Genomic DNA, 17806 nt, shown 5'->3' with positions numbered 1-17806 from the left:
GCGGGGTCCTGGACTGGCTGCGGCTACCGGCTCTCTCCCGGATCTGGGGCAGCACCCCTCCGTCCGAGGAGGCAGGCCGGCGCTCCGGCGCTTGTTTGCTCCGCGATCCCGCAGTTCCCCGCCCTGTGACGGCAACAGCGCTGGGAGACCAAGGTCGGGGGAGGGGTGGTGGCGATTTCTGGAGAAGTGGTGCTGCCCTTTCATTGCCCAAGCCGAATGGGCAGGGGCGGGGCCCCGCGAGGGCCTCAGCGCTAAACGCGTGGTTTGGGGGCTTAGCTCTGGTTTGCCCTACACCCAAGATTCAGGGATCCCTCTGGGAACTGAATCGCGGCTGCAGGAGGTTCGTCGCACACCTCGCTGCTTCTCCACGCCCACCTCCCTACCCAGAGACCATGGTGGGGGGGGGGGGGGAGGTTGAGAATGCTTTTTTTAAGACTCAAGATTTTTTTCCCCGTTTAAGGATTCCCGCCCCACCCCAAACGTCAGAAAGAGAAAAAAGCTCTCCCCTCTACTAACGTCCTTTACCTTGACCCTGCCCTAAAGCCCATTTCAGTTTCATCGTGTTGGTTGGGGGGGGGGGGGGGGCGGGTACCCATATGAATGACTCACCGCACATGAGAGCTGGAGAGCTCAAACCTGCAGTATGGATTAGAATGGATTAGGCCTCGGGAACCATGAACTCCTTGCAACTAACTACCTTTGTGGCTTGTGGCTGTCTTCTACCAGATGTGCAAACTCCATGAGGGCAGGAAACCAGTCTGTTTTGTCCACTATTCTGTATCCAGGACCTGGCACACAGTAGACATTCAATGAGTATTTGGTAAATAAATCTACTGATTTTAGAGACTGCAAGATCTGTAGGGATGTGTAACCTTGGAACACTCTGGACCTAACTCTGTGTGACTTGAAGAAGTTACTTAACCTGAGTCTTATTTTATTCATCTCTGAAAGAAGGATGATGATATGTATCTCATATATTAAAGTTTGTCATAATGGTTCCTTTACCTCTTCCTAGAATTTCAGGATTGGAGAAGACTATGTGTTCTCATAAACTCCTGGAAGGCCCTAGATGGTTCTCCTGCATTAACTGTGGCCTGGCTACTGTGCCCTACCTAACATTTATTTGTGCCTTTCCCTCTTGTTGGCAAAGTAGTCAAAGTCCTCACCTTTCCAGCTGTGTGTGAGAAGCTGCCTCACCACTTTTGTGTGAAGTGGCCAAGAAAGCATTTTAGGTCAGGAGTACATCAAATCAGCATTTCAACTAAACCCTGGTCTCTCCAAGCAAAAGGGCAATCCCACGTCATAGTGATTATCCTCGGGAAACAAGCAGTCTAGTGACAGAGGCTCGTATGAACAGTATAAACAAGAAGAAAAAAGTAGCCATACCTAAACCATGGATGGATGTGCTAGGATTGTTGCTGTGCTCCAAATTTAGAGTTGGTCAGGGACGTAGGAAAGATTTCTGATACCATGATTCTTTTTTTCAATACTTAGAAGGCTTTTTATACTGCTCTAAGAATGATTCCTAAACAAATATGAGAAATGCCCAGAATATGCCACAGCTATGTATATTACCTGACAAAGTTTAACCTGCTCTGAATTCTTAGTTCCCTTCTCCCTTTAGCACTTGATTTAGAGAGAAATATATCCTTCCTCTTCCGCAAGTAGAGGAAGTGGGGATAATTGTAGGCAAGGCTGGACTTTCAATACAGAATTTCTGATATAATTCTAGAGTCATCTGTATGTCCTTCTAACCCCCAAATCTGCCCCACCGGCCTGTTTCAGATGCCCGCAGGTCTTTAAACTGTGACTTTATGCTCTGTTTAATACAAACACCGCTTGGCAAGTAACCTAGGAAGCTTTTAACAATTTAGAGTGCAGGATCAATCTGATTCCCCTCTACCTAACTGCTAATTGTGAGCAGTTTCAATAGGGAGAAGCCTCCATGTCCTCCCTACCTCCTCTGCAGGCTTTAGAAGCTTTACCACTCTCCAAACTGTACAGTCCTCAGCGAGGGTCTTGGGAGCAAGGGCAGCATCGGAACACTGTATCCCTTGTCCAAAGAATGACAAAGACACACTCTGCCCGGAGCTTACTTCATATAAGATTTTACAGTGGGGTTGAGGTAATCCATCTCTCTAATCTCCAGTATTAGTATCTGTTTCTTGGCAAATTCCGCCAGGACATCAAAAGTGCTTGACTTCGATGTTGGGAGCAACTAAAACCTCATACATTGCTGATGGGAGTGTAAATTGGTACAACCACTTTGGAGAGCTATTTGGCAAAATCTAGTGAAGTGGAATATACATATCAGAAATTCCTTGTCTGGAAATATAAATGCAAAAAATGAGCACCTACGTTTACTAAAAAACATATTTTTAATGTTCATAGTAGCGCTATTCATGACAGACCCAAATTGGAAACTACCTACGTACAGTTCATTGTGTGTTAACATAATGGAGAATGAACAATCCACAAGTACATACAATGTGAACACATAACCTATAAAGAAATCCAGTCACAAAACACTACACACAGTGATTTCATCTATCAACAGTATGAAAACCCATAAAGAGACTCTATGCTGTTAGAAGTCAGGATAGCACATGTCCCTGAGGAGAGTAGTGAGTGGAAGGAAACATGACAGTGGGAGGTGTTCAGGGGTGCTGGTCACATGTTCTGTCTCTTCCATCTGGATGCTGGTTTCACAGGTGGATTCAGCTTGTGAAAATCCATCAGGCTGTGTAATTATGACATACACCCTTTTCTGTAGTTTTATGTACATCAATAAAAAGTTGTGTGTATGTGCTTTTTAAAAAGGGCTTTCTTAAAGACAGATGTAACTGCTCATCTTACAAGGTATTTGGAAACTTTTATATCCATGTAGGAACCCAAAACATCAGGGTTCTATCTAGACAGAAAGAAGGCTGGGCTTGCAAGCATGTGGAGAGTGTCTCTGAGGCCTGGGTGAACGTTGAAGAAGATGGAGTAAATGAGGGGCAGGTTGTTTATCTACAGCCTATAATGAGCTAGTTTGTTCCTAACAGACAGCGTGTCCAAAAGCTCTTCTCCAGCTAAGTACACATGAGCAAATGGCATCCTGTCCGTCTTCTCCACAGTAAGGCACTTCCTCCTGGACTGGAACATCTGCACTGATTGCTTGGTGGATGACATCTCTCTTCCTGGTTGCCTTTCCAAGAAGACACTTGGCTTCCCCACCTCTCCCATCCCTATTTACTATCTAATCTGCAAGTAGAGTAGGAGATAGACCAGGAGAGCGGAGCCAAGCTATTTACTTGCCCACAACCCTTTGATCAGAAAAATCAGTAAGATGCTGCCCGTTTGTCCACAGGTGAAGCAAATCATGGAGGAAGCTGTCACCAGGAAGTTTGTGCATGAAGATAGCAGCCACATCATTGCTCTGTGTGGTGAGTGACTGGGGGCAGTGGGAAGAGGGTTTAGAACTGAGGACACTGTCCTGGGGCCAGGGAAAGAGGAGTGCTCAGGTTTAGTAGTTTTCAAATGTGGCTACAAATTAGAATCAGCTGTGAAGTACTTGTGCTGTCCCTGGGCCCTGTCCCCAACCTACTGAATTAGGATCTCCAGGGCCAAAGGATTTGTATATGTATTTAGTTCCTTTGGTCTTTAGTATGCATGTGAGTCACCCAAAGAACTTGTTAAAACACAGATTCCTGGGTCCCAACCCTGGAATTTCTGATTCTGATAGGTCTGGGGTGGGCCTGAGAATTGGCATTTCTGACAAGTTCACACATGGTTCTGAGCTGCTGGTCCAGGGACCACGCCTTGAGAACCACTGACCTAGGTGATTCTGGTCTGGGAACTGCTGCTCTGGTTTATGTTTAACTTTGGGGAAGGGTTTGTGTTTCGGAATGCTTTCTGTGCCACATCTACTTTCTTTTTTATTTAAAAAAAAGTTTTTTAACCTTTATTTATTTTTGAGAGAAAGAGACAGAACGTGAGGGGGAGAGGGACAGAGAGAGAGGGAGACACAGAACCCGAAGCAGGCTCCAGGCTCTGAGCTGTCAGCACAGAGCCCAATGCGGGCTCCAACTCACAAACTGCGAGATCATGACCTGAGATGAAGTCGGACGCTCAACCAACTGAGCCACCCAGGCGCCCCTCAACTTTCTAACTAATCCCACTTGTGTTGCTCTGGCATTCTCAGTTCTCCAGACCCTGGATTGGGGGCAAAACAGCATGAGCTACAACAGGAGGGAAACCCAAAGCTTTCCCACCTTAAAAGGGAGAATGTTGGTAATAAACCATCACTTCCTCCTCTCCTGAAGACTTCTGCCTTTACAGAGGCAAGCTAGTCTCTATACACAATAGAGTTTTCTTGGATTTCCAGGATTTTTATCTTCCTTTCAACTCCCTTTCTTTTTTTTTTTTTTTTTTTAATTTTTTTTTAACGTTTATTTTTGAGACAGAGAGAGACAGAGCATGAACGGGGGAGGGTCAGAGAGAGGGAGACGCAGAATCTGAAACAGGCTCCAGGCTCTGAGCTGTCAGCACAGAGCCCGACGCGGGGCTTGAACTCACGGACCGCGAGATCATGACCCAAGCTGAAGTCGGCCGCTTAACCGACTGAGCCACCCAGGCGCCCCTCAACTCCCTTTCTAAAGAACAGTTTGCCATCTCTGTGTTGTTTTCCTTGGCTTCTGAGATTGGTGTTGGGAATTTGTGAAGAGAGGCTGTGTGTTTCGGAGTGAAAGGAGCAGACAGTAGCATGGTGAGGCATATAAAGCTGCCTACCATCAGTCCAGCAACAAATGCTGTGGGTCCACCATGTGCTAGATCCTGTTTCCGCATAGGGAAACAGCAGTCACAAGATGGACAGAGTCTCTGCCCCAAGGGCTTACATTCTTTGGGGACAGAAGACACGTGCACACATAAATATATCCTGTATGATAAAGGTGTGGAGAAAATAAAAGCCGAGAGATAAGGGAGAGCTATCGGGAAGAGATGGCCTGTGGACCTAGCCTGAGTGACACACTGATGCAAGTGAATCTTGGTGCTCTGCTAAGTTATCTTGGACAAGTTTCTTAACTTCCGTCACCCTTAGTTTGCTTTCCTAAAAAAGGGTGGTGATTCCTACCTCAAGGAATTTTTGGAGGGATTGAGATGATGCATGAGAACATTTCTAGCATTGGAAGAGCTCAGGAAATGTCTGTCTTTCCTTCTCCTTTGGATGTTGAGGATGAAACTAGGTTTGCAGGATTTCAGTTCCCAACACCTCCCTTTGGGTGTTTCCTGGTTCTTTGAGATATGTTATGATTCTCAGGGTTACAAGGAACAATCTAATCTCACCTTTCTCAGGCAGAACCTATGTTAGGGGAGAAGCATGGTAGTCTTTCAGTAAGTGGCTTTGAAGAATATTAGACCCCTACTCCTTTCCACCTGTGTTGTGTGCTCCTAACATTAGCCACTATTTGTTGTTGTCACCAGAAGGGCTTTGCTGGTGGCCCAATTATGCATGGCTTAATTCCTTATCCAGAGCACATTCAACAAACACAGAAAACAGAACAAAATAGCGCAAACAGCTTGTGCATGGGCGCCACACGTGGGTGGCCAAGGGGGAATAGGGGAAAGAGAGGCAGAGAGAAAAGTTGTGGGTATCTCACATTCAGGCCAATTGGGATGAGAAGAAACTGTCAGCTCTCCTGTGATCATTGCAGAGGCCCCCAGGAAGCAATGGAGCTTTCGCTTTGCTTTTGTCTCTTGTCTAGAAGCCTCCCCACCCCCCCACCTCACCCCCCTCCCCGGGCTCTTCCCAGCAGGCAGGGATATTACCCTCAAAAGGAATGCTGCTTCTCCTTTCAGCCAGTTTTGGTTACTGAAACAGCAAGGGTCTATGAAATAAACCCAAGTCTCCAGGATTGTAAAGTCAGCCCAGGAGCAAGAGGAGCCCCGTTCTGCTGGATCTCAGGAGGTGCTTTAGGTCTGCTAGCGCAAACTTAAATAATGTCTACAGTCAGATGGAAAAGGTCCACACAAGAAGCTGTCTGGGTGTGACGCTGCAGGCAGTGGTGGTGGGGACTGGGGTGGACTGAATATTGCTTGCCACTATTCAGCTCCTGCAGGAATGCCAGCCCAGGCTTGCCATGGCCTTTGTTTTTTTCTTAAGAGAAGACAGAAGTCTGGGTTTTTATGTGAAATTTCCCAATTTTTATTTTTTTAATGTTTATTTATTTATCTTTGAGAGAAAGAGAAACACAAGTGGGGGTGGTGCAGTGAGAGAGGGAGACACAGGATCCAAAGCAGGCTCCAGACTCTGAGCTGTTACTGCAGAGCCCAGTGTGGGGCTTGAATTCATGAAACATGAGATCATGACCTGAGCCAAAGTTGGTTGCCTAACCAACTGAGCTACCCAGGCACCCCTGAAATTCCCCAATTTTTAAAGGCTAATAACTAATTCCCACTAAAAAAAATTTTTTTAATGTTTATTTCTTTTTGAGAGACAGAGCGTGAGTGGGAGAAGGGCAGAGAGAGAGACACACACACACACACACACAATCCCAAGCAGGCTCCAGACTCTGAGCTGTCAGCACAGAGCCCGACGCAGGGTTCGAAGCCACGAACTGTGAGATCATGACCTGAGCCGAAGTCAGACATTTAACCGACTGAGCCACCCAGGTGCCCCAACTATTTCCCATTTTTATATACTTTATGTTTATTTATTTATTTTGAGAGAGAGAAAAAGCACGTGTGAGGGAGGGACAGAAAGAGAGGGACACAGAGAGAGTCCCAAGCAGGCTCCACACTGCCAGCATGGAGCCCGATGTGGGCCTTGAACCCACAAACCTTGAGATCATGACCCGAACTGAAGCCAGACGCTTAACCAACTGAGCCACCCAGGTGCCCCAACTAATTCCCATTTTTAAAAAATCTGTGGGCCAAACAAAAGGCATCTCTGAGCCTCTGCCAGTCGGCTGCCCCTGCCTTGGGCTCGGTGCATACACTGAGGAGAATGCTAGCAGTAGGGGCTGTCAAGCTAAGTATAAAGCTGTATAAAGCTAAGTCAAGCCCACAGGGAAAAGGAATCCTTAGGCTTCGTCAAAATTGGTATTCGGTGGTGAGGTAAATCCCAGTTTGGGTTCAAAATAAGATACGTTTAAAGCAGTGATTATCAAACTTTTTTCCTGTCTGCAAGCCGTTTACATGCATCACACAGTAGGATCGTAATCAGGGATTCTTGGGAAGAGGCAGGGAAGAATAGGTAAGTATTGATGGAAAACTCCACCCTTCTGGCATTTTGGAGATTCTAATATGTCGGTCTCCTTCACCCCTGGGCAAATGCTCTGAAATGAATTTCTGGTCTAAAGTAGATCCAGTCTTATACTGACTGGGTTGTGCTATTGTCCTGGCCTTGTCCAGAATCCAGCTTTGTTCTGGAAGGAATTGGAGTGCAGGGAAGATGAGGAGAGAGGTGAGCAGAGCAGAGGCTGTGGAGGCTGGATCAACCACAGAATGGCCACATTTCCTGGAGTTTGGACAGTACTGGGGCCCTGGGCCCCTCTACTCTGCCCTGGCCCCTCTGTTCTCGGCAGAGGAGGGCAAGGCCTCGGCAAGATGAGCTCCTCTGAGCTTCCTTAGAATAGAGACATTTGAACTGGAAACAGAATCTTCCTGGAGAGCCTTAGAAAGGGAATTGAATAATCCCTGAGTTGAGTCCTGACCCTGGGCAAACCCAGGAAAGTTGCACCAGACCCCTGTTCCTATTATCCACAGGAGGAGGGAGACTCCCAGGACTGGTAAGAAATGTGTCTTGCGTGTGCGCGTGTGTGTGTTGTGGTTGTTCCTAAACCTGTTTGTCCAGAAGCTGGTCAGGCTCCTATAGGTAGAAACCTTGTGAGGAAATCTTGTGTGGAAGCTTTGCTGGCAACCCCTGGTTGGCAGGGAGTGGTTCTCTGTGTGCTGTTCTCCAACCACAGAGTACAGCTGTCAGAGGATCAGGCCTATGTGACTGCCCACTCCCACAGGCAGAGGCTGAGGCTTGGAGAGTAAGCCCAAACCCACCACTGGTACCACCTTTTTGTCTTTAAAAAGTCTTGTCAAGTTTGCATTTTGTTCCATGATAGGGTCTTTGAAACTTTTATTATTATTATTTTTAAGTTTATTTATTTTGAGAAAGAGAGAGAGCATGCATTGCGAGGGAGTGGACAGAGAGAGAGAATCCCAAGCAGGCTTCGTGTCCATCAGTGAGGAGCCTGACATGGGGCTCGATCCCATGAACCACGAGATCATGATCTGAGCCAAAATCAAGAGTTAGATGCTTAATCGACTGAGCCACCTAGGCGCCCCTGAAATTTTTATTTAAATGTAAAGACTTTTGAATCAAATTAATTCTCCTTGTTTTCCCTGTGGCTTCTTAAACCTCCAGGTATAGTCTGATATCTCCTGCCACCCCCTCTCCCCAAGGGCAAGGTGCTTTTAACTTTTGTTTGTGGGAAACTCAAGGTTAAAGTAAACAAACTGTCCCAGCTTTAGCCTTTCAACTTTGCATTCAAAATAATAATACACATGCTTTAAGAGAACTCATTCGCTCTCTTCCTGAAGTAATTCAGGCATCAACCCTGGACCACCAGAGAAGCCACCATTTCTCTGGACCTGCCCTTCCTTCATGTCTGGGTGTGGCTGCCTCCACAGTATTTCTGTGTGCTCTATTCTGATTGGGTGCTGAGTTTGGATTTTAAAGTTTGGTGGGTAGAGCAGGTTTACAGAGAGGTTCCTGGCACAGCAGGTTCTCAGACTCTCAATGTCTCCTCTCCCCAGAAGGCATTGGGATCAGAGCCCAGGGGGAAGTCAGCCCTGCCCCTCAGTCTCCCGGTTCCTGGCTCTCCCCACACCGGTCTTTAGATCCTCAACCTGAGGGTTGTTGCTTCAGGCTAAAGATGAGCTGTAAATGGGAGACAGGGGTGGGGCCTATGGAGCTGGGAACGGCATCAGGGCTTTATTAACCACCCGCTCCCTGTTGCTAAGCAGCTTTCGTTAGCCTGGAAGGTCGGCTGTGGCTGCGGTGAGCTCCTCTGGGGAATGGCAAGGAGATGCTAATGAGCTGGGTGAGAAACAGGTGCTGTGGAAAGATTGCGTTTCACCTGAGATGTTGCAGCCCGAGATACTTTCAGCACATTCTGAGATTCAGGCTCCAGGCAGTTTTTAGTCTGTCTCTTTTCAATGAAAGGGATTCCTTTTCTCTTCTTCCCACCCATACTGAATCAACAGCTCACTCTCAGGATATCTGCCTTCTGCCTTCCATCTGGAAACAATCCAGTAGGAAGGAAGGCCCTCTGGGGAAGTGGCTCCTCTCACCCTGTCTTGGAGCAAAGCTGAGGGCATATGGTGGTGATCAGTAGCTGAGACACTAAGTGTGTGACCCTGGCCACAGCAGCCCCAAAGAACTCTGAACCTACCCTGGAAGATTGGTGTAAGGACTAAAGGAGTGACACAGGTAAAGCACACAGCATGGAGCCAGTAGATGCTCAATAAATGTTGCCATCACCACCACAATGACCCGCAGCAACTTTCTTCTTTGTACTTGAAAGTGATCCTACAGGGAGCAGGGATGGGTGAAATTGGTGAAGGGGATTAAGAGTACGCTTACCATCCTGAGCACTGAGTAATGTTGAATCATTGTGTTGCACACCTGAAACTAAAATACATTACACTTGAATTTAAAAAAAAAAAAAAAGTGATGCCTGGGTGGCTCAGTCGGTTAAGCATCCAACTCTTGATCTTTGCTCTGGTTATGATCTCATAGTTTGTGGGTTCGAGTCTCAAGTCTGGCTGTGTCCTGGCAGTGCAGAGCATGCTTGGGATTCTCTCTCTGCTCCTCTCCCATTTGTTCTCTCTGTCTCTTTTTCTCTCTCAAAATAAATAAACTTAAAAAAAAAAGTGACCCTAAAACCTTCCCCATCAAGTCTCCTAGAACCTTCTCCAGGATTCCATCTGAGAATCCATGATTCTGTGAGGAATATCTAGATAATTAGAGAAATTTGAACTCTAGGAACTCAATCAGGGAACCTTTATAATATTAGGAAATTTTTATTAATCTTGTAGGTACAATCAAGGTATTATATACATCTTTTTCAAAGAGTCATCTTTTACAGATACCTACTGAAATATTTATAGATAAAAATATATAATATTTAAAATTCACTTCAAAATAATCTGGGGATAAGTGAAAAAGTGGTTGGAGGTGATACAGCTGAAACAAGATGGGTCATGACTTGACCATTGTTTGGGTTAGGTGATGGGTACATGGGGTTAATTCTTTCGTCCTCTTTACTTTTGTATATGTTTGGAATTTTCCATAATGATTATTTTTTAATGTTTATTTATTTTTGAGAGAGAGAGAGAGCACATGAGCAGGACAGATAGAGGGGGCAGAGGATCCTAAGTGGCTCTGTGCTCACAGCAGAGAGCCTGATGCAGGGCTCGAACTCATGAACCACGAAATCATGACCTGAGCTGTAGTCAGATGCTTAACCCACTAAGCTACCCAGGTGCCCCATAATGATTTTTTTAAAGGAGGAGGGGTGCCTCGGTGGCTCAGTCAGTTGGTTGAGCGTCTGACTCTTGATATCAGCTCAGGTTTTGATCTCAGGGTCGTGAGTTTAAGCCTTGTGTTGGGCTCCATGCTGGGCGTGAAGGGCATGAAGCCTACTTAAAAAAAAAGAAACGAAAAGAAAAGAAAGTTGAAAAACCAGGGGGAGCGGATGGGAAGAGGAAGAGATAAAGTGAGTATAGACAACTGTCCTGAGAAATTTTACATAAAGGGGACTAGCTAAATGGTTCAATACCTGAATGGGGATATAGGACCAAGGGAGGTGGTATTGGTTGTAGGTGGTTTTTTTTTTTTTTTATGTTTATGTACAAATGGGTAGTATCTAATAGGGAAATATTAAAGATACAGGGAAGAGAAGTGATGTTTGTTTGAATGATGTCCTTGAGAGGTAAAAGGGGCTGGAACCCAGTGTGTAGGTGGACAACCCAGTGTGTAGGTGGCCTTAGGAACATAGCCAGACCATCTGGAGGGACAGAAGAGAAGGCAGGGGATGGGCATGAGGTGCAGGGAAGAAAGCACCAATGTTCATGATCACCTTCGGTGTACTCGAGAAGAAAGCAAGGAGCCTTTTGCACCTCTGCATAGCCTGTGGCTTGTAGTCACTCAAAACCTACTGAGATGGGACCTGTTCTTTTCCCTAATTGCTGCTGAAGCCCAGAGAGATTTAGCGGTTTGGACCAAGTCAAATAGATAGGGAAAGGAGCCAGAGTTTGAACCCACATGTGTCTTGCTCCAAAGCCTGTGCTGCCCAGGAATGGGTGTATCTGTGTAGCCTACCTAGGAGAGGAGCCTTGTGGTGTGAGGTATTGAGGAACAGTTGGCCCTTATGGAGATGTAGCTCACGGCACCAAACAGTGGACTCATGGTGGCCAGAGATACTCCGGGAGACAGTGAACCCCTTGCTGAACTGAGTGAGGCCAACGCTGGCCTGGTCCGTGGGAAGCCATTGTGAGCACTATACACTCAGATTCTGCCCTGCATCTCCATCAGGGCAAAGAAGAAAGGTGTATGTGTTAGGAATTTCATTTCCCTCACCTGCTGCTTTCTAGAATATCAGAGCAGTGCCTTCTCCTCCTAATGAAAGTCTGGAGGGGAGAGTTGCTTTCTTGTTTCAGGGCGTTGAACAAGGCTGACTGCCCTCAAAAGCTAAGCAAACAGTCAGCGTCACTAATGCAGGCTGAGAGAAAATGTACTCTAGTTACCATAGAAATGCTCATTCCAGGTAGAAGCAACTGTTACAAATCCCTGGATGAAATAGCCAGCCAGGGAAGTGGGAAGGAGAGCGGTGGATGATGCCTTGCCTCTCCTTTTTGCTCTTCCCACTTCATCTGCTACATACAACACACTGACTTCTCCCATTAGCAGTTGGAAGAAGTTCCTACTTAAATTTTTTTTTTAATGTTTATTTATTTTTGAGAAAGAGTGAGTGTGAGTGGGGGAGAGGGAGGGACAGAGAGAGAGGGAGACACAGAATCCGAAGCAGGCTCCAGGCTCTGAGCTGTCAGCACAGTGCCCGATGCAGGGCTCGAACTCACCAGCTATGAGATCATGACCTTAACCAAAGTCAGACGCTCAACCGACTGAGTCACCCAGGCACCCCTAATGTTTATTTATTTCCGAGAGAGAGAGAGAGAGAGAGAGAGAGAGAGAGAGAGAGAGAGAGAATGCGAGAGTGCATGCGTGCAAGCAGGGAAGAGGCAGAGAGGGGGAGAGGGGGAGAGAGGATCTGAAGCTGACTTTGCACTGACAACAGTAAGCCCGATGTGAGGCTTGAACTCACAAACTGCGAGATCATGACCTGAGCTGAAGTTTGGATGCTCAACTGACTGAGCCACCCAGGTGCCCCAGAAGTTCCTATTTTAAAAAAGGCTGCCCATCCCTCCCATTCCTTTATCTGCAGGGAGGCTGCTCCTCTCCTGGCCGTCTTGATTCCACCATCCAAGGCATTCATCTTTTAAAATTTCTACTCTTGGGGAAAAAATTGAAAAATAAATTAAAATTATAAATAAACAAACAAATAAGTACGTAAAAATTCTGCTCTTGAAGCGCCTGTCTGGCTCAGTCGGTGCAGCATTAAACTCTTGAGTTCAGTTGTGAGTGTGAGCCCCACGTTGGGCATAGATTACTGTTATTTATTTTTATTTTTTATTAAAAAAATGTTTTTAATGTTTATTTTTGAGAGAGAGAGTGGGGGAGGGGCAGAGAGAGAGGGAGATGGTGCAAAGCCCAACGTGAGGCTCGAGCCCACAAACCGTGAGGTCATGACCTGAGCCAAAGTCAGACACTCAACCGACTGAGCCACCCAGGTGCCCCTAGAGATTACTTTTATTTTTTTTTTAATTATTATTTTTTTTAACGTTTATTTATTTCTGAGACAGAGACAGAGCATGAACGGGGGAGGGTCAAAGAGAGGAAGACACAGAATCTGAAACAGGCTCCAGGCTCCGAGCTGTCAGCACAGAGCCTGACGCGGGGCTCGAACCCACGGACCGCGAGATCATGACCTGAGCCGAAGTCGGCTGCCCAACCGACTGAGCCACCCAGGCGCCCCTAGAGATTACTTTTAAAAAGTTGTTTTAAATAAAAATAATAATAAAAAAATAAAAATAAAAATTCTGCTCTAAGTAGTATCCTCAAAACTCCAGGACCCAAAGCAGCCACCTGTCTAGCTGCTCCACCCTGCACTTTCCTCGCTTAGGTTCTCTATGGCAACTACGACCGAACTCCCCCGTTGCACAGATGGCAGACGGCAGAGGTGGGGGAGCAGGAGTTACTTTCCACACCTGCTCCTCCCATTACCATCCCTTCTTGGCTCGGTGCCTTGGGCTTAGCCTTCCTGTTAGGCTGTGCTAACTCTGGATATAGTGTCCCTGTATCTCAGCCAACTGGCCTAGTTCTCTGAAGGCCATTCAGTGGCTCCCCCTATTACCAGGCCTCTGGGCTGCTGAGCACAACTTTCAACATAGGTATGTATGTGATAGCCAGGGTTGCTGCTGAGGCTCCCTAGGCTGGCTGAGGACCCTTCAACAATCACTGCTGTGTGTGCTGCACAGCCATAGTTTTAGTCCATTTAAAAAAATTTTTTAAATGTTTTATTTATTTTCAGTGGGAGGTGGAGAGAGAATCTCAAGCAGGCTCTGTGCTGTTAGCACAAAGCCTGATGATGCGGGCTTGAACTCACAAACCATGAGATCGCAACCCGAGCCAAAATCAAGAGTCGGACGCTCAACCAACTGAGCCACCTAAGCACCCCAGTTTTAGTCCATTCTTGTGACATCTCAGCTTGTGCTAGCCCACTGAATTGTTTCTCTGGTCCTTGCCCAGCTCAGATCACTTGTGGCTTCCCTAAGCAGAGCCCAGGTATTCCTGTGGGGGTGGGGAACCAAGCCAATTGGGAGGAATGCTGCGGGAACTGGTGAAGGACTGGGTGCCCATGGACAGACCCAGCCTTTCTGAGTTTTGTGAGTTTTGATTCGCATCCAGGCTAGAAAAAGTCTCTAACATCGTCTCATGATAGAATCGTGGTATCTGGGTTGGATGGTCACCTGTTTAATCGTTGTTATTCTGAATTGGTAACGTGTTACCTGGTTCAAAAATCAAAACTGTACAGGTGTGCCTGGGTGGCTCAGTCAGTTGGGTGTCTGACTTTGGCTTAGGTCATGATCTCATGGTTTGTGAGTTCAAGCCCCACGTCAGGCTCTGTGCTGACAGCTCGGAGCCTGGAGGATGCTTTGGAGTCTGTGTCTCCTTCTCTCTCTGCCCCTCCCCAATTTGTGCTCTGTGTCTCTATGTCTCTCAAAAAATAAATAAATGTAAAAAAAAATTTTTTTTTATCAAAACTGTACCGAAGAGATACAGTGAAAACTTTACTCCTTTTCCTGCCGCCATTTACCCACTTTCCCTCCACTTACCTGTTCCCACACAGGTAACCACTACCACTTTTGTTTCTTATATATCCTTCCAGAGTTTTTTATCCTAATAAAAGAAATTATATTCTTTGTTTACTGCCCACATACCCTTTTTGTAATGAAAAGGTATCCAGTCATAGTGTTCTGCATCTTGCTTTAGGAGACTTTTCATTGTTAGCTCCTAGAAAACATCCTCATTCTTTTGCAAAGTTGTTTAATAATCTGTTGTATGAATGCCCCATGTATACTTAACCTGTCCACATTGATGGACATGAGGATAGTTTCCAGTCTTTTGCTGTTGTAACTTAAGTACTCTTGCAGTTATATCTGTAAGCTAGATTCTCAGAAGAAGGTCAGAGGTTATTTGCAATGGTGATAGACAGTGCCACCCTACCTCCACCGGAGTGGTGCCAGTCAGCTCTCCTCCCAGTAAGGTCTGAGAAGATTTAGTAACTTCCTGGGTCCCTGCCATCTCTATCTACCCGTGTCTTCTCTGTTCTAAATTGGACTCCTGGGAATGGTTAAATTGGTATGTAAGGAGTTGTGGGAGGGGCCCTTTAGGATTCTGTTAGCACTTGGGCTCTCCAGCCCATTTAGCCTTTGTTAAGCCCCATAACTTAATAGACTTTATTGGCACATCAGAGGCTGGTGAGGGAAAGTTCCAGGGCTAGCCTGGGCTTGTAATTCCCAGCTTTTCCCTTGGTAGATGGTACCAGACCTTTTGGGAGAGGAAATGTCCACAGCAAAGTTCTTGCAGTTCCCTGGGCCTTCTTGTCAGTCGTATGGGATGACAGAGTAGAGAGGGCACCATGACTCCAAAGTTCCAAGAGCAAGGTGAGGGGTGAGAGGGTTATGCTTGTTGAATCATGTCTGTTTCTCTGTTTCAATTCATTTACCCAAACCTTTCCACCCCAACCAATGACCAAAACCAGTGTTGATTTTTATTAATTAGTACACTGAGCTGGATATTGTCAGGGATATCTCACCCCTCTTCTGGCGGATCCAGAGTGGCTGTGGGTGGTATCACGACCCAGTGGGACAGGGGCTCCTGAGCCTTCACTTAGGAGGAGGAGAGGTTCAGCTGACTTGGTGCTTGAGCCATGATTGGCATCTCCTGCCACAGGCCTCCACCCTAGGGAATGGTCATGGTGGCAGTCTGGGACAGAAAGCTGAATAAGGAGCTGGAGTTCTGCTTGGTGCTCTGGGCTTTCAGTCAGGAGAGGAGAGACATGGGCCTCTGGCTGGTTTCTGCTGGGAAAGGGTGCTTGACAGTCTGTGAGAGGCCCTCTCTGGAGACTGAGGGCAGCAGGAGAATTGGGCCTTGTGGCTGATGGCTCTGCAACCGAGTTCTGAGTGGTGTTGCACTGTACATTGTGGGGCAGGGAGAGTATTCTTGCATCTCTGAGTTTCGGCCAGTGGAACCATCTGTGGTTCAGCGCAACCCAAGTCTTAGAGCAGGGATTCTAGAACTTTTGGGGGTCATGTATTCCTTTTAGAAGCTAAAAATCTTGGATCCTTTATCCAGACAAAGAGCACTCACCTAGTCATACTGGAGCACACCAACAATTTTGTATGCAATATTTGGGGGTCTTTGGAAGGCCCAGAAGCCCACCCACAAACCCTCAATTCTCGATCATTGTTAGTGTTACTATCATCATATTACTATCTTGCCTATATGCTGCACACAGTATTTTTCATTGCGCGTGCTGACTTTCTGCGGTGGACAGCCCTGTGGGAATGGGAAAGAACAAGTGTAGTTTGAACAGCCACTGGCCAAGGAGCCCATGGAACTGGATTAGGATATACCTGGCATAGAGGATCATTTACTTTGCTTGGAAAGTAGAGAGTTGAGAGGGATTTCTCCTTCCCCAGACATTGCCTGGCATCTTGCCTGCGTTTCACAGAAGGAACGTATGGGCTGTGGGGTGAGCAGGAGGGTACTAGGCGTGATGTTTGGGCTTCTCTACCTGCAGTAATTGCTGAGGAATGCCTCCGCTCACCCCAGAGAGCCCTAATGCCTGTGTTCAGAGGCTGCCTGAGAGGGTGGGTGAGGCCAGGCGGGATGGGAGTGCTGCTCCCCGCCATTCCCAGGCTCCTCAGCCTGGCTGCATTTGCAGTCTCCTGGGGAAGGTGGGAAGGCTAATGTCTCATTATGCCAGCAATTAGTCACATCACTGAGGCACATGATTCCTTGCAGGACTGGTGCCACCAGCTGCCACTCTGGCCGTGTTCAGTGCCGCTTCTCTCCAGAGCACTCTGAATGGGGCATACAATCCCGGGAAACGGTCACCACTTTCCTACAGGCGCTGCAGCCCCAGGACCAAGAGACTGGGACTCACTCACCTGTATACCACAGGGCCACACAGGACCTCCAGAGACCAAGGGGACAGCCATGGAGTAGAGTATGTGGACACTTAAGCAGAGATTCCCTCACATGCCCCATACAAGTAAATATGTAGATACGTCTGCATACACATGTGCACATACATGTATGAACGTGCTGTGAAGGAAAGGCTGTGCCTTGTAAAATAAAGTCCTCTGAGGCCCAACCAGGGAAGAGCCCAGAAGGGAACAAGTAGGAGGAGGGTCCTGCTTTGTTTCCACTCCCTTGGGGTGTTCTCACTGGGTCTGGCCTGCAGGTTGGTCCCAGGGACTCTCTCCAACTTCTTGACTTTAGTACAGGAGCAGGCCAGACAAAGCCCTTATAGCACAGCAGTGACTGCCTTCCAGTTACTAAAAATGAAGACGAAAACCAGGTGAGAGCCCAGGGTCACTGGTCGTTTCCTAAGCTCAGGCTTCATATTCTAACAGCACTAGTCACAGTCAACTTGAGGGGCTTCAGTTCCCCTGTTCCTGAGAGAATAGCATCTCTACCCACCTCTGGACAGCCTGCGGCCCTCTCTCTAATGTGCCCTCTCCCCTTCCTGCCAGGGAGAGGTCTTGTAAAAACCCAGCCCTTGCAGCTTAACTGTGGAATAGGATCTTGCCAAAAGGGGCTGAGGGCTCAGGCACCGACAAGGATCGAGTGCCTCCCGTGTGCCAGACTCGTGCAAGGGCTTTATGCCCTTCATCTCATGTAATGTTTCACGCCAATCCTAAGTAGCCCCATTTCACAGATGACAGTGGGCTCAGAGCATTATCACCCACGTTTCCCAGGGGTAGCGAGTGGCCATGCTAAGCTCCAGACCCTGTTCTGACTCCCCCCTCCAGCACAGCACTTGTCAATCCATGCAGAAAGAGCACCTGTGACATGAGGGGAGCCCTCCTCACACCTGTGGCACCCCCAACATACCTGGAGAAGGTGAAGGGGGCT

At 47.2% G+C, this 17806-nt stretch overlaps 1 protein-coding gene across 14 annotated transcripts in view; it reads left to right on the top strand.

The window, feature by feature from the left end:
• The window catches only part of SGSM2 (small G protein signaling modulator 2), a 39074-nt gene that overhangs the window by 438 nt on the left and 20830 nt on the right, over positions 1-17806 (top strand). For 11 of the 14 annotated variants that reach the window (XM_042914591.1, XM_042914598.1, XM_042914596.1 and 8 more), the window contains exon 2: positions 3353-3428. In XM_042914591.1, the coding sequence (XP_042770525.1) occupies positions 3353-3428 (76 nt within the window). Of the gene's footprint in view, positions 1-3350; positions 3429-16690; positions 16941-17170; positions 17250-17806 lie in introns of those variants that run through there. The other 3 variants (XM_042914594.1, XM_042914593.1, XM_042914588.1) reach the window with 3 other exon arrangements.

This window comes from Panthera leo, chromosome E1, assembly GCF_018350215.1.
Source record: "Panthera leo isolate Ple1 chromosome E1, P.leo_Ple1_pat1.1, whole genome shotgun sequence".
In the NCBI taxonomy this organism is placed as follows: Eukaryota; Metazoa; Chordata; class Mammalia; order Carnivora; family Felidae; genus Panthera; species Panthera leo.
Note: the sequence above shows the minus strand (reverse complement) of the source record. Positions and strands in the feature narration are given on the sequence as shown.